The 17,435-nt window shown below is 40.5% G+C and overlaps 1 protein-coding gene across 1 annotated transcript in view; it reads left to right on the plus strand.

Annotated features, from left to right (window-relative positions):
• Positions 1-4,154, plus strand: part of scn8ab (sodium channel, voltage gated, type VIII, alpha subunit b) — a 97,890-nt gene extending 93,736 nt beyond the window's left edge. Inside the window, exon 30 of the mRNA XM_020923216.2 lies at positions 1,057-4,154. Coding sequence (XP_020778875.1) covers positions 1,057-2,219 — 1,163 coding nt within the window. The 3' untranslated portion in view covers positions 2,220-4,154. The remainder of the gene's footprint in view (positions 1-1,056) is intronic.
• The last annotated feature ends 13,281 nt before the right edge of the window (positions 4,155-17,435 follow it).

Here is a 17,435-nt window from a genome sequence, read left to right on the forward strand (position 1 = left end):
ACTTAAACGGATACATTTTGAATTTTATTTACTTGCGAGAAGGTTTTTCATGAGATATAGCTAATATGGTCTTAAAAGATCTTCAGATTCAGTGCCAGCAGTGCCACAAAAACTGACAAAATCTGAATATGGCTTTTGCATTTAAAATTAGTTTTTAGGATTTTTAGCTAATTTTAAAATGGGAATAGACCTTTTTGTCGCAATGACTGGAAGTGCCGTGATGATTAATGCCTGTCTATGCCAAAATATCTGTGGAAATGTCTGGCGTATTTTAAACTAGCTTCATAAATCTGCCCCATCACCAAATCCTCAACCAACAAGGTTCACAAAAAATAAACATTCTTCATGAAGAATTTATCCACAACTATCAGTTTTAGAAAGACGAAAAAGTAAAGATGAACAACGACAACGCATTAGTGACACACTGAGTAAAACTAACATTATGGTCATGAATAAAACCTAAGTAATAAGTAATTCCTTAATAAGTAACTTGTTCACTCTGATTCTAGAATTAAAATGTAAATGCTACAGATGTTCACAGATTACATGTCTAGCATTTGAAGTGCACAAATCTATCTACATATACTGATATCTACTGAAATCAAATTTAAATTTTAATTCTAGAATCAGTCTGAGTGAACAAATTACTTATGTTTTATTCATGGCTATAACGTTTGTTTTGCTCAGTAGTTCACTAATATGTCGTCTTTGTTCGCCTTTGCCCTACATCACAACATTCTTGACCGTTGTGAAAAAGGTTTATTGTTAAGAGCCAACAAATGCTTAATCTAAAATCTCTGTCACGATTTTCTTACATCTTTCTCCAATTTTATTTTCTTACTCAGTTATACACGTATTTGAGATCAATATTGTGATTTAAAATGACCAAATTATGATATAATGATCCATGGATATGATAGATTATAACTATTTCAATTTAAAATTTTAAAGTACTGTGCAACCAAGAGCACAGTGTGTCTTCTTGAAGTCAGGCGTTACAGGGAAAATCAGGGAGAACATTGTAACCTTCTACTAACAACACGCTGTTGTTTTCAGGTATGTTCTTGGCTGACCTGATCGAGAAGTACTTTGTATCCCCGACGCTGTTCCGTGTGATCCGATTGGCTCGTATTGGTCGAATCCTGCGTCTTATCAAAGGCGCCAAAGGCATCCGGACACTGCTTTTCGCTTTGATGATGTCACTTCCTGCTCTCTTCAACATCGGCCTGCTCCTCTTCCTGGTCATGTTCATCTTCTCCATATTTGGCATGTCCAACTTCGGATACGTCAAACACGATGCTGGAATCGACGACATGTATAACTTTGAGACATTTGGGAACAGTATGATCATCTTGTTCATGATCACCACCTCCGCTGGCTGGGACGGTCTTCTGCTGCCTATCCTCAACTACCCTCCCGACTGTGACCCGCAGTTTGAAAACGCCGGGACCCCCGCTACCGGAGACTGCGGCAACCCGTCCGTCGGAATCTTCTTCTTCGTCATGTACATTATCATTTCTTTCCTGATCGTCGTCAACATGTACATCGCTATCATCCTGGAGAACTTTAGCGTAGCCACGGAGGAGAGCGCCGATCCACTCAGCGAAGACGATTTCGAAACCTTTTACGAGATCTGGGAGAAGTTTGATCCGGATGCGTCACAGTTTATCAGTTATGCCAAGCTGGAGGACTTTGCGGACGCGCTAGAGCATCCTTTGCGCGTTCCCAAACCGAACACAATCGAACTCATCGCCATGGATATGCCAATGGTGAGTGGTGATCGCATCCACTGCCTAGATATTCTTTTTGCCTTTACCAAACGAGTCCTGGGAGACAGCGGCGAACTGGACATGCTCAGACAACAGATGGAGGAGAGATTTGTAGCGGCCAATCCTTCTAAAGTGTCTTACGAACCGATTACGACAACTTTGAGAAGAAAGCAGGAAGACGTATCCGCTCGGGTCATCCAGAGAGCGTACCGCGCTTATCTAGCGAGGCGCGGCTTCGTATGCAAGCGCAAACCCGTGAAAAACAAGCCCGAAAATGAGGACAATCAAGAGCAAGAGAAGAAAGAGGGAACTCCGTCAACTGCCTCCCTGCCTTCCTACGACAGCGTGACCAAACCCGAAAAGGAGAAGCAGGAAGACAACATGGAGGGCAAAGGCGGGCGCAAGGAGAAAGGCAGAAACCCCAAAGACATCAGGGAATCGAAATGCTAAGAGGATTGACGAATGACACTTATAATAACACTGGAAATTATTAAACTATATTAACTCCAAGCAAGGAAACTCACACAGATGTACAGATTTCATTTGCAAGTCCGAGAAAATAATACTCAAGAAATTTTGTTTACGATTCTTGTATTTATGCAAGGGGGAACGCAACTCGGAACACTCTTTAGCATACTGTGTGGCAATGAGGTTCCTAGACTATTAACTATTAGAGGGATATACCTACTATATAAAGGAATATAGGAGGATTGCTCACTTGCCACTATGTGAATGATCACGCAAGGAGTTTGACGAGGAAAAAAACGAAACGTGAAATGATACGAGTAATGGATTCCTATGGAAGACACCGGCATGCGCGGGGACTTTGGCTGCGTCTTGTCGCCAGCCTGAACCAAGCGGTGCGTTTGAATCGAAGGACAAGTGGTCAGTGAGCGGAGGAGGCAATGGAGAGAGTGAACTTTGAGAGAGATTTTGATTTCGTAGTGCTAGAAGTTAATTTATGCAGCAAAATGCAATGAAAAAAGAACTATCTTCAACTCTGCCCATGTTACTGTTACAGCCATTCGATATTTGTTACACCCACATCCAAGCGCTTTTTTACATGGGCTTTTACACCAATTGGTTTAAAAGGGTCTGTTTAATTTATTATTATTAATGTTGATAATAATAACATAGGGGTCAACTCGGGCCAAGGGCTTAAACCTAACATTTATTCCGAACGGTTTCCAAACATAAATAATTGTGCTTGTTCAAATGCATAGAAATGACTTTGCATGATGGCATGTTTTTGATCAAACGAAAAAAAGAAAAAACTTGCATGAAATTATCATAGTCCACAACAAGACACTAATACTCGAGATTGGGCAAAATTTTGAGGAAGTTGAGAATTTTTGAAGTGTTAAAAAGTGGGTCCGTAACACAAAACATATTTTTTATTTTATTAACACATTTCAAATAACTGTATGCTAAAATGTTGACATAAGAATGAACTATGGAGCAATGGGTAAGATTTAAACAATGATTTGCTGCTTTGAGAATATATATTGTTTGTTTATTTTTGTACGCAATGTAATACCATACCATTTTTGCCTTTAGTTGCTTATAAGGGGCATTGTAGAGGCTTTATAGAGCAGGCTAACTCCATTCGTATGTTTTCTGGTGGTTAACAAAAAGGGCTGCTATAACGACGCTATAACAAATTTAATTGTAATTTTGGAGAGCGCCTTGTTTTATTTTCTGGAACGTTTTTCGGAAGAGGGAAAAAATATGTCCGGAGAAGCCAAAGAGTTCTGCCTTTTTTGGGATTTCGACCATGCAAGACACAGAAGGATACTATAGAATCGTATGCAAATGCTTGAAAATCACCATCCCTTTTTCTCAGGAGATATTAATAGACGAACTATTAAGAAGCTCTGCGACAAAATGCAAGTGAATGTGAAGGGAGATTTCATATATTTTGTGTTTTGTGTCACGATGTTGTTGAAATAGAGGCTGCTGATTCGTCCAGGGGCATTTTCCTGCTTAGAAAATAGGGCTAGAACCATCAACCAAACAACCATTTACATTATAATCGATGTGTTTTAGTTGTATGATTGTAGACAAAATCAGAGAAATTGTAACGCCCCGATATTTAACTGAGCCTCCACGAACCGTTTTTAGCGTAGTTTTATCGATTAACCAAACAAGAGCTTTTGCACTTCCTGTTGTGCGATGATGTCACTTCCTTTGAGCTTCCCGGTCCAGTAGCTGCATGAGTTTTCCGCGTGGGTTTTTGACGAACCAAATCACAAAAACTACTAAAGCAGTTTAACCACACGGAAGACCACACATCCAGCATTTGAGGCGAAACAAAACCACACGCGAACTGCAGAAGCGAAGATCGAACTTTTTAGAAACGATAAATACTGTAAAATATGAGTTTCTTTGACGGCATGTGCGATTTTTGTAAATACAGATTAAGTAAAGCTACAGCTATTATCTAACTCTGATTATTAATGACGTTAGAATGACTTGAACAGATTGTGTGTTTAAAAGCAGGTACTGTGGGTGGCGCGCTTTTTCAGTCACTGTTCATAGGAATGGGGAGCGGGCTAAAATAATCTATCAAAACGAAAGTCGTAATAAATGAAATAAACGAGTACGCACATGTACAGACACTTCACTATATGAGGCCAAACTCCCCCTGAGCACATACTCGGTCCTGACTAGGGCTGTAACTAACGTTTGTTTTGTTCATCGATTATTCTAGCAATTATTATTTCAATGAATCAATTTAGGTCTGCAGCCGACTAAAGATCAGATCAGTTTGTTGACTGAAAGGGAGCGTGGCAAAAGTTCTCAAAACTATTACGTATCTTTGTGTATCTGAGCCAAACTGCACTCACAAGACTAGAGTAAAAGTACTGTAAAAACTACTATGTATGCAGAATGGAATACGAGAAAACTATGTACTGTATTTATATATAGACAGATTGTGAATCATGAGTTTAATCTGATTTTTTTCATATAAATTCCCAAAAATACCAAATCTTCAGAGAACTCGTACAGGAACAGGGTGAAAAGGACCAAAACTGGATTTATTTCAACCTAAATTAAGTGAATATTAGAATGGTAAAGGAGCTACAGCCCGACTGACAATTGCGATTAATCGATTAACTTGTTTCAGCCCTAGTCCTGATTTGGTCCTGGTCTGGTCCTGGTCTAAGTCCTGGTCTAGTCAGGTTCATCCACTGCATGGTGAAGCCTGCCTTGGTGAGAGGATTGCACTACCAGCATACCCTTTTGTACACTGTCTTGGTTCCAAAGCCCTAGTCCTGGTCTAGTCCTCGTCTGGTCCTGGTCTGGTCCCGGTCTGGTCCACAGATGAGGCTAGTCCCTGTTTAAAGCTCCCCTCTGGCACATCTCTGCAGTTTGGACTCTTGTTTTTCATGATTTGTGTCCTGGTGTGTGTTTCTTTACGCTGCACTGTCACATCGGGCACGTGCCTTTAGCTCCTGATCTGTCTGAAAAGGTCAAAGTTGAAAAACGTGTAAAGTAATGTGTGGTGTCATCGCCCGATTTGGAACCGCAACCAATTTGGCACTATTTTTTTGAGATTCGCTCAATCAAATTTACTCTTGGACTGGTATTTCTTTTACTGAAACATCAGTGAAAACTGTCTTTAATCAGTGAATAAAAGTTAGAAAACAGAACTGTGCGGAGTTATCGTCCTAATTTCATAAGTAAAACAGTTAAGTGTGACGATTATGGTCAGATACAATCACTTTTCTAAGAAGAAACTTTGTGAAATTGTCCAACTTTGATACGAATGCATTAAAGCTTAGCAATGGACATGTTTAAAAGAGTTAATTTAAAAAGTTCCAAACTGGGCGGGGTACCAGATCGGGCAATGAAACGTGGACTACCATCTTGCAGGAGTCCTCTGTGTCTCGAGGTCATATTTGGTTTCATTTGGGTTCTTTGTTTTAGCAGTACAGGTGAAGACGGCCATTTTCGTTGCATGGATGAGAGGACTGAGCTGTTGATTTCGCTGTTCACTGGATGTTTTTTTGTGTTCTGCTGCAGTCGGGAGGGAGACTGGGCGATACATGAATCAGAGGAATGTCTTCATTTGAGCACGAACCTATTTCCAACAATAAAGCAGCCTTCCAGTTACCCCAGCGCCTCCTGTGGTCATTCTGTGCACTTTTCAGCATGTGTCTGATATGTTTTGAAGTGGGACTAAACACTAAACCAACTTAGTCCAATGAGGTTTATTTGATTTCTTATAACTTTTATTGTTAGGTTCTTTTTTTCAGACCAAGACTTTGTTTTCATACGTGACAGTTTGTTCTGCTCCCTGTGTTCTTGCTGTGACATGTCGCGCAGATGATTTAAACAGGTTTTGGCGCTGTCTTCCTACCGGTGGAGGCAGGACGACAGCGCCACCTGCAGTCCCACTTCCTCAGGACAGTATCCCAGGTGTGTGAGAGTAAAAAAGCCCCTCATCCCGGTTTCTAATCCCATGGGAACATTTTTGTATTTTGATTACCTCTTTAATCTTTGTTGTCCGCTGTCCCAGTGATGTTTGCTCTGTCCCACTCCAGAATGTGCTTCTCTCTTTAACAGTGGTCAGAAATTTTTGATTTGAGTTGATGAAATGAAAACAAACTCTTGGTCTGAAAAAAGAACCTAATAACACTAAACCAACCTTTTTTTTCACTACTAAACTGTGTATATAGTATGGTGTTCTAATAGCATTATCAATAGTAGTAGTGATAGTCAAAATTGAGAGCCTCTAGTGGCCACGTAGTTGCATTTGTAGTTTAGGTGTGTAGTTGTAGTTGTAGTTTAGTTGTGTAGTTGTAGTTTAGGTATGTAGTTGTAGTTGTAGTTTAGGTGTGTAGTTGTAGTTTAGGTGTGTAGTTGTAGTTGAGGTGTGTAGTTGCAGTTTAGGTGTGTAATTGAGGTGTGTAGTTGTAGTTGAGGTGTGTAGTTGTAGTTGTAGTTTAGGTGTGTAGTTATAGTTTAGGTGTGTAGTTGTAGTTGTAATTTAGTTGTGTAGTTGTAGTTTAGGTGTGTAGTTGTAGTTTAGGTGTGTAGTTGTAGTTGAGGTGTGTAGTTGTAGTTGAGGTGTGTAGTTGTAGTTTAGGTAGTGTAGTTGTAGTTTAGGTGTGTAGTTGTAGTAGTAGTTTAGGTGTGTAGTTGTAGTTTAGGTGTGTAGTTGTAGTTTTGAGTTGTGTAGTTGTAGTTTAGGTGTGTAGTTGTAGTTGTAGTTGAGGTGTGTAGTTGTAGTTTAGGTGTGTAGTTGTAGTTTAGGTGTGTAGTTGTGTAGTTGTAGTTGTGTGTAGTAGTTGTAGTTGAGTTGTGTAGTTGTAGTTTAGGTGTGTAGTTGTAGTTGTAGTTGAGGTGTGTAGTTGTAGTTTAGGTATGTAGTTGTAGTTTAGGTGTGTAGTTGTAGTTTAGGTGTGTAGTTGTAGTTTAGGTGTGTAGTTGTAGTTGAGTTGTGTAGTTGTAGTTTAGGTGTGTAGTTGTAGTTGTAGTTGAGGTGTGTAGTTGTAGTTTAGGTGTGTAGTTGTAGTTTAGGTGTGTAGTTGTAGTTTAGGTGTGTAGTTGTAGTTTAGGTGTGTAGTTGTAGTTGAGGTGTGTAGTTGTAGTTGAAGTATGTAGTTGTAGTTTAGTTGTAGTTGTAGTTTAGGTGTGTAATTGAGGTGTGTAGTTGTAGTTGAAATATGTAGTTGTAGTTTAGTTGTAGTTGTAGTTTACGTGTGTAGTTGTAGTTTAGGTGTGTAGTTGTAGTTTAGGTGTGTAGTTGTAGTTTAGGTGTGTAATTGTAGTTGAGGTGTGTAGTTGTAGTTGAGGTGTGTAGTTGTAGTTTAGGTGTGTAGTTGTAGTTTAGGTGTGTAATTGTAGTTTAGGTGTGTAGTTGTAGTTTAGGTGTGTAGTTGTAGTTTACGTGTGTAATTGTAGTTTAGGTGTGTAGTTGTAGTTTAGGCAGAATTTGAAACAAGTGTCTTATCATTTCACCACATTACTGGAGCCAGATTATGATTTGGATCATGGTTTGTTACATTTACGATTTTTAAGACTCTGTTTTATAATTGTAAAAAACAGAACGAGTTTTTTTGTTGAAAAAGTTTGCGGTGGTCCAAAGTTCTTCCTCACTTCCCTTCTGCATTTAGAGCATCCTCATTACTCACCATGATGACTGTAGAAACACTTTCCACAACAACAGAGACCAGAGCGGAGCTTTTCCATCACAGTAAAGCTAACACTATCATGATAACAATGCACTTCCTGATAATCAGACAATAAAATGCTTTTAATTAGAAGCAAACAGCTTACTTATATTTAAGACAAATTTTCTCAAACATACATGGGAAAAATTGGGTAGATGACCTTTTACAGTCTTCTGCTTCTTCAGAAAGTTCACTTCACTGTGATTGGTTCAATCCTCCTGTCAGTCACTCAGAGCTATATATATATCTATTTCATTCAAAGCAGATGTTCTGTTTTTCTGATTTGACTGTGCACATTCATATGGCTGTTTTTATTTGATTTTGAGTGAATAATATTGTGTTGTGTGTCTTTCCACACAGGAAAAAGTGGAGTGTTCAAATTGACTCTCATTTTCTCTGTGTTCATATGAGTTCTGCTGTTCTAGAGTTAATTTAACATTTTTGGAAATGTTAATTAAGTAACACTGAACCAAAGTTCCTGTTTAACCCCGAAATCAGGATTTAAATTCACATTTTGAGAGTAAACAGAAAACACTTTGTAGGCTTATCCTGATTTAACTAAACAACACACAGAGGAGTGTTATTTTTACACTTTATTTGAGTTAATTTAAGATTAAATTATGTACAAAACTGGTTCAAACTGATCTTCTACTGTGGGAGTTTGAAGTGATGGGTGGGAGGAGCCAAATTAACAATACGGGAAGTTGAATTAACTTCAACCATATCAACTGGCAAATAACCCCAACTCCAACAAACATTTAACTTTCAAATAGTTAAAATATTTTTTTTGTGTGTGTGTTAAAAACAACTCCGAAATATTTTACCCTGAAATGTAAACCCCCCAGTTTTTGCTGTGTATATGTCTTGACCATGAACCCACATGATTTTCTGGAGGAGGTTCACAGTAGTGTCATGAACATCAGCAGCTCGTTTCACTTTGAGGATAATCTGGTTTATTTTAACTTCCATCTTTAACACATCTGACTGTGTCTCGGGGCTGGAAAGACCTGACTGACTTGTGTCTTGTCCAGGGAACATTTTGAAGTGAAGACAAACACCAAACCCAGTCTCACCATTTCCTGATTCCTTAAAGAGGACTGAGTGTGTGACGGGTGTTGAACGCTCTGAACACACTCTCGTCTCGTGTTGATCTTCCTGTTTGTTGTCACGGTTCAGTGTTTGGGTGTGTCCTGGTGCAGCTGTTCTGAGGTGGCCCCGAGCTCCCTGTGTGTGTGTGTGTGTGTGTGTGTGTGTATGCGTGTGTGCGTGTGTGCTTGTGCTTCTCAGAAGAAGGAGGGAAGAATAGACAGAGGAGAAAGACTATAGGAACTGGCCTGTGTCTAGAGGGAGAGAGTGAGACAGGGAAAAGAGAAAGGAGGAGAGAACGAGAGGAGAGGAAGATGGAAGAGAGATGGACAGAGAGAAAGGAGTGCAGGGAAGACCAATCTGTGTGAGAAGAAGGAGGAGGAGAGAGAAAGAGATAGAGGAAAGAACAAAAAGGACTTCAGACATACAGGGAAGACGAGAGAGGAAAGGGAAGTAAGGAAAGAGAGGGACAAAGAATGAACAACTAAAGAGGGGAAGAAGGAATAGAAAAGTGGATGAAAAGAGGAGAGGACTTGAAATAAACTGAGGAGAGTTATAGAGAGAGGGTGAAGAGAGGGGAAAAGAGGAGAGAAAGAAAGGGAGAAAGTGAGACACAAAATCCACCACAATAAGGAGGAAGTGAGAGAGGGAGGAGAGGAGAGAGGGAGGAGAGAGAGGTGTGGAGAGGAGGGGGAGCACTGCAGTGCAGATAGACGAATGCAGAGGCTGTGGCTGAGTCAGCAGCAGCTCCTCTGAGTGTGAACAGAGCAGACGGGACACAGCGCCCCCTACAGCCGCACACAGGGGGGGACATCAACAATACACTTATACAAGAAGAGGACACGAGAGCGAGACACATGTCCCACAGAGGGACATGTCAGCACAAGGACAAGAACAGCAGGAGAACAGAAATATGTCATACAAATCTGATAAAGAACTATTAGTGAAAATTCTAAGACCATTTTTTTTATATTTAAGGTTTGTAGTTGTAGCTGTAGTTAAGGTGTGTAGTTGACGTTTAGGTGTGTCGTTGTAGTTGAGGTGTGTAGTTGTAGTTGAGGTTGAGGTGTGTAGTTGTATTTGAAGTGTGTAGTTGTAGTTGTAGTTGAGGTGTGTAGTTGTAGTTTAGGTGTGTAGTTGTAGTTTAGGTGTGTAGTTGTAGTTGAGGTGTGTAGTTGTAGTTGAGGTGTGTAGTTGTAGTTTAGGAGACCACCAGAGTTTTACAGTTTGTTGTGTCATTGCTCTCTGAAATGAAAACACAGAATAAATAAGCAATGAGTTGAAAAATAAATCATGGTCATGGTCATGAGCTCTGGGTAATGACCGAAAGGTTGAAATGCGGTTGAAATGAGTTTCCTCTGGGGGTGTCTGGGCGCTCCCTTGGAGATAGGGTGAAGAGCTCAGTCACAGGAGGAGCTCGGAGTAGAGTCGCTGCTCCTCAACGTCAAGAGGAGCCAGCTGAGGTGGCTCAGGCATTTGTTCTCATGTGTCTTGGATGCTTCCCTCACGAAGTGTTCTGGACATGTCCCACCAGCAGGAGGCCCTGGGGAAGGCCCATCATTCTGTATCTGTGGATCCTTATTAGGAAAAGGAATTGACCAGATATTGAACCAAAAACTCCAGGATCATGTAGAGCGTAGAGAGTTAATATGAACAGTTTAAGACCAAAATGACTAGGGTCACACCTACAGTTACAGACAGAGGGACCACAGTTTTTCAGTGTAAACTCAATTAAACTCAGAGTGGATGGAGCCAGAAGCTGCTCCATGCTCACTTCCTGTTTGGAACACAGTGGTGAGCGGGTTACCTTTGTTAATTTCTTTTCACAGTCTGAGGTTAAAAAAGAATAGTTTGACTTGTGTTCATGCTTTTTACTGAATACAACCATAAAGCAGACAGGAGTGTTGAACATTCCACACTATGGCATTACATGACCCTACAGTGATTCACTATAGCTGCTACTTTAGTTGTGGCCCACAGATTTGACCTGCTTGTCTCCTTGGTGATAGATACATTTAATGCCATGCTGTGGGATATTTCAGGCAAAACAAAGATATCTCCATCCAGGAGGCATCTTCTAATGCCTCCTGGACGCCTTCTTGGAGAGATGTTCTGGGCACGTCCCACCAGGAGGAGACCCCGGGGAAGACCCAGGACACGCTGGAGGAACTATGTCTCTGGGCTGGCCTGTGAACACCTCAGGATCCCCCCGGAAGAGCTGGAGGAAGTGTGTGTGGAGAAGGAAGTCTGGGAGATCCTGCTCAGATTGCTGCCCTTGGGACCTGACCCCAGATAAGCAGAAGAAAATGGATGGATGGAAAATAAATCATCAAATCAATTTATAGACCAAATCACATTCTAAACTTTTGACTGATGTGTGTGTCCACCTTTGGCAGATAAAACAGATGAACACACTGGTGGCTCATTCTTTTAACAATAGAAATCAAATATTCTTCACAAAGTTCTTCCCAAGTCTGTTGCAGAAGTTTCCATAAATGTGTGGCACTTGTAGGTTGCTTCACTCTTCTGTCCAGTTCATCCCAAACCAGCTCGATGGGGTTTAAGTCTGGACACTGTGCTGCTGGACACTCTAGGTTTTCAAGCTTTACCATCTTGTTCTAGGTAGTTTCGACTTGTGTTTTGTGTTGTTGTGTTTTGTAGTTTCTCGACTTGTGTTTTGTTCTTTTATCTTTTTTTTTTTAACCTCTATCTGTTCAGTTCTTACCTTTGTACCATTTTAAGCTCTTCACTGGACTTGCACGACTTGAACTGCAATAAGTAACTGGAAAAATTAGGGTGTTCTAAAATTTTTGACCGGTAGTGTAACTTTAGAAATACTTTGAACAGAGTTAAAACCACAGACTGTATAAAGAAGTGGACTAAGGGAGTGTAACATTATCCACAGCGTTCCGATTCAGTCAAATGAAGCTCATGAGGCCTGCAATTTGGAGCAGAGATACAGAACGATAGATCTGTCATTCAGCCTCTTGTCAAGTGCTAATCCCGCTGACATCTTGGTCCGGGAGTTCCATGGTCTAAGGTCAAGTTTTTCACAGTATCAGCGAGCAAAGATGCTGGACTTTTGCGCCGCAGACAAACAAGTGAACGAGTCAGAATAAAAAGAAGAAAGAGCAAAGCAGAACTATTCATACGTACGATTTTATTTTGTAGGACTGTGATAGTAAATGTTGTAGTTCAGACTGACTGAACCAGGACTGAACCAGGACTAAACAAGGGCTGAACCAGGACTATAATTTTTTAAACACAAAATCGAAAACTGAATAAACGAATCGTTATCTGTTTTTTTATTTATTTTGGTTTTGGAGGCAAATAAAGAAGAAAATAGTTGTTTTTTTGTTTTATTACCTTCGCCAAGGAGGTTATGTTTTTGCCGGCGTTTGTCTGTTTGTTTGTTTGTCTGTTAGCAACATAACTCAAAAAGTTATGGACCAATTTTGATGAAATTTTCAGGATTTGTTGGAAATGTGAAAAGGAAGAATTGATTTCATTTTGGGGGTGATCCGGAAGAAATCCTGGATTCTGGATCACTTTGAAATTTTAGTTAACATTGTGGTAAATGGGGCCATTTTGTTTCTCAATATCTCGGTTAATTATTGAACCAAACCCCATGAAATTTGATTCAGGGATGGACAATGGGATCCTCTTTCATATTCCAAAGGCTGATCCGGATCTGATCCAAAAGACTGATTTTATCGCAATTTATATAAAAAATGGGGGTAGTCCTTGGCGGAGGTCTGCGCTCTCTGAGTGCTTTTCTAGTTATTTTTGGATTTATTTTGAAAAATGAATGAAGGAATGACACACAGGTTCACTTTAAGTCACACAATGCACCTTTAACCTAAACAAGTTTAAAGGGCCTGTCTTCCAACACGATTTTCTGATCTGTGTTATACTGATGTTTATTTATTAAAAAATACCCTGAATTCAGTTATTCTCTCAAATGGAAAACACTCTTTTCCACCTTGTGATATCATGTGGTAATACAGGAAGTGCGCCACTATTTTTTGAAACTCCACACACCTTCACTAGAATCACTTGGATGATTTCAGCCCTGGAATTCCCTATCTCTACTCAACTAAAAGTAAAACGTAGCCGTTCACTTGAAAACTATTGCTTCGTGACATCACAAGGTGGAACAGAGCATTTTTGAGCTTTGGAGATGTAGACAGACTCATAATAAAAAGTTACTCATGTTGAGATATTATTATAACATGACTAAAAGCTCATGAGGAACTTTTAATACAGGATTCAACGTTATTTAGTGGAAAACTCAAGGACAAAATAAAAATCTGTTTATCCTTTAATATAAGATACAAACATGTGATGTTGTGGGCCTATATGGCTGCAGCTGCATACTTTTACTATGTATTCATAAAAACCCTGGGCCTCTAAAGAATCTTTTTTGGGTAAATCCAGTTTTCTTCTCACTTCTTAAGCTGTCAGTCTCTGTAGTGGAGCTCATCATGTTAAACAGCTAAGACTGGACAGGAGCCACATGATGTTACTCCAGGTGATCCACTTCCAGTGTTGGGAGTAACGCGTTATAAAAGTAACGAATTACAGTAATGCATTACTTTTTGCTGTAACGCAGTAATGTAAGGCATTACAGGGGAAAAAACAGTAATATTTTACTCGGTACAAATGTGAGTAACGCGCGTTACAGTGTTTTTTAACCTGGATTGAAGTGGTGGGTTTTTCTTCATACAAATTCGCTAAAATCACCTCGATATCAGCAGCGGTGAAACACCGGAGATGCGCCCTCATAGACCGTCAGGTAAAAAGGAAGGACTGACAAAGAACTCCACGCTGTTTAGACCTGGTTTAGACCTGGGTCAGTTTTGGTTTAGACCTGGTTTAGACCTGGGTCAGTTCTGGTTTAGACCTGGTTTACACTCGTCCCTCCCTCTATCGCAGTTCACTTTTCGCTGTCTCGCAGATTTTTTTATTTATTTTTTTTTGTGCAATTTTGCATGCCCTGTTTTTTTTTTACATTGTATGTGTAGCAGTGCGCGCCTGCTGCCTTCTGCCACCAGGTGGCGCCTGGGCTTATAAAAGGGCACTCCCCGTAGCGTCTCGTTCTCTGACCTCGGCGCACTTCCGGGATAGGGCTCCGCCTTGTCGCGCACAGGTAAACAACCGCTGTTCTCTAATTACAATTACAATTTTATAATTTAATGTGTGGCTTTATTGTAGTGCCACCGCTCCTAGAGTCTCGACGTGCCTGATCGAAGTTATGGCTCGTGAGTAAAGCTCCTGCATGTATTTGCTGTTGATCGCCCACAAGCGCCACTGTTAGCCGCTGTCCACGGTTGGGTCGGTGTTGCTGTCAGATGCCCCGGCCGCTCGGCGTCAAGCCTCGTGGATGTAGAAGCGTGTGTTTTGTGGTACGTTGGCTGGTCATTGGTTTAGGTTCATGTATGGGGCTACCACCAAGTGAAAGATAAAATATAATGTTCATTTTAGGGTCCAGGGTGGTCTTCGGCACGTCATCTGGTGGAGCGGTGGCCCTGTGAACGAGCTGCTGCTTTGTTTTACTGTGTTTTTAATTTTAAGGACAAAATCACCGTAAAGCTGCTTTTGGTGACTGTGTTATCGGCAGTTATGTGAACAGTGAATAGTCTACTCTTAAAGTTAATCTAACAAATGAATTATGGCAATAATAAATAATTTCATGTTTTGTAAGTCACTTGTCTCTGTCTGTCAATTAACGAACCTGTGAGCCTTTTAGTTTAGTAAATTTAGTTTTAGTTCTGGGCTACGCCCAGTGGCGTTGTTGGTTTTATGTTGATTATCTTACTTTGGGGTGCTCCTCACACCCCTCCCGGATGCCCCGCTCGCCACATATGAATGCGTATTGCGTTCCTCCCGCTGCGTCCTGACTGGCCAAGGGACTCCTGTCTCCTGTACAGTACAGTACAGAATGTGTTCGGCTGCCAAATTTAAATACATGTTCAATCTCTAGCAGTGTGATTCTGAAGTGCTGTATGTCTGCAAGTTTTCTCCCCGACGAAACCCACAACGTCGACGAAATGTTCTGCACCGACAAAGGCTCCTGCGCTCACACCCAAAAGGCAGAGGAAGATGCAAACCATCACACAAAAAGTTGGAAGGTAGAAGTTACGCGCTGTAACAGACTCTTGCACCGGCTCGGGTACCTGCAAATAGTTGCTGAAATCAGGGCCGCGAGCCTGAGCAGCAGGGTGTCCATAAAGAGTGATCGGGTGACAGCCGCTCTTACCTCCGTGAGGTGCGGAGCAGAGCCGCTCTTTTCTCCTGCGGTCACCTTCGTGCCTGTCCTGACAGTGAGTCCTGTTTTAGTCCTAGTTCAGTTCTAGTTTAGTCCTAGTTCACTTCTGGTTTAGTCCTGGTTCAGCTCTGGTTTAGTCCTGGTTTAGACCTGGTTCAGTCCTGGTTCAGTCCTGGTTCAGTCCATATACAGCGAAAAAGTTATTTTGGTGAGAGTAACTTAAAGTAATGCAATAGTAATGTAATGCCTTACATTTTAAATGCAGTAATATTGTAATGTAACGAATTACTTTGAAATGACAGTAACAGGTAATAAATAACGCATTACAGTTTCAAAGTAACTTGCCCAACAGTGTCCACTTCACATAATAAAACCGAGCAGGAGCATTTATGAATTCAATTGTATTAATTTATAGATGAAATGTTGACCTTCTTTTTGTAGGACAGCCACAATTAGACTGTTTTTGACCCAACACTGTAAACCTGAATAAGTTACTACAACTCAAAAAAACTGAGCCAATCGATTTCCTCAGTTATTTTAAAGGGCCCATCTCGTGCAAATCACTCTTTTCACATTGTATCTTCTGCACATAAACAAGCACAATTTGGGTTTTGGAACATCCATTACACAATAGTTATGAAATCTTACTGATTTCTTGGAGACAGTCACAGACCAGGAACTATGAAAGGCCAACTATTGCTCATCCCCCCCACCCGTCCTGAGAAAGCACAGGCTCCGCCCTCCAAACGTGACGTAGGCTCTGAGTGAGCCGCCCTTCCTCCGCCCATCTCAGGGAGGGAGGGGGAGACAGGCATCCACCCTGATAGTGGTAGGAATAAACTTTTATTCATCATGGAGATACAATGCATTCAGCCGCATGTGTTGGACCCCGAATCAGACGAGGACTTTGAGGTGCACGAAGCTCAAGCACCGCGTCGACATCAGCTGAACATTACTGATTGGTAAAGTATTAATAAACACTATTAGATAAACTTATTATATCGCGTTCACTGCAGTGTAGAACAATGAGTTTATGCTGTCGCTTTTGTTTAGGTGTTCATGTGGGAATTGTCAGCAAAAGGCGGGGCGAAGGGCTTTCTACTACATCAACACATAGGTGTGTCTGCCGTGTCATCGTTGTAGCAGCTTTAGTTCGTTGTCATGTGGGAGGGTGGCAGAAATACGCTGCAATTTGTTAAAACAAAAAACACGCCAAATCAATCTAAAAAACACTTCGGCGACAAATACAAGGCCCACACATCACTCTTAAAAGGTAGAAAGCTCTGAAAAGTTGATTTTGCATGACATGGGCCTTTTAAAGATTAACTTAAAAGTCACAGTCTTCCAGAACTTTAAAGATTGGATGGTTTGCTACTTGTACCTTTTGATAAAAGCTGAATTAAAAGTGCTCATTCAGCTCAACTCAAATATTTGCAGTTCAAGTTTTCAAACCACTGGCATCATTACATTATCAGTTTTGTGTGTAGTTCATGATTTTGTACACACATTGTGCACACATTCCAGTACATCCAGCTGTATCTACACATATTACAGTACACATATACACACATCATAATACACACATGCCGTAGGAGGGGGATTTAAACCCAGGGTCCCCATGTGAATCAGTATGATATACAGTAATATGTATATAGATTAATATAATACCTACATACATACTTACCTACCTAGATACATACACATTATAGTATACATGATAGTACATTATACACACATTACACATTTTTTAATTACTTAATTCTACTAAGTTGTACCTCATCTGTGTTTTTAAGTTTGGTTCACTTATACCCACAATAGCTCCTTTTAATCAAAAAATATTAGTTAAAGTTACTCAAAAAGAAGAACATGTTACAGCAACTTGACATAATTAAGTTAGTAGAACTATTTCTAAAACTTTGACGATACACAAATTAATAAATTTAATCACTTTGAGCGTTTGGGTTTACAGTGAAACACGCTCATTTGAAGCCACTTTATGCTCAAAAAGTAATTTCAAATTCAATTCAGATTATTTGTTTATTATCTACAAATGTGACAAATAAGTGCAAGCAAATCTTTTTAGGATTTTGTGTTTTTGTTCAGTTTGCTGAAAAGTTAATCGGGACAGTACGG

The sequence above is a fragment of the Boleophthalmus pectinirostris genome, unplaced genomic scaffold, assembly GCF_026225935.1.
Source record: "Boleophthalmus pectinirostris isolate CB_2022bp ecotype Guang Dong unplaced genomic scaffold, ASM2622593v1 HiC_scaffold_3, whole genome shotgun sequence".
In the NCBI taxonomy this organism is placed as follows: Eukaryota; Metazoa; Chordata; class Actinopteri; order Gobiiformes; family Gobiidae; genus Boleophthalmus; species Boleophthalmus pectinirostris.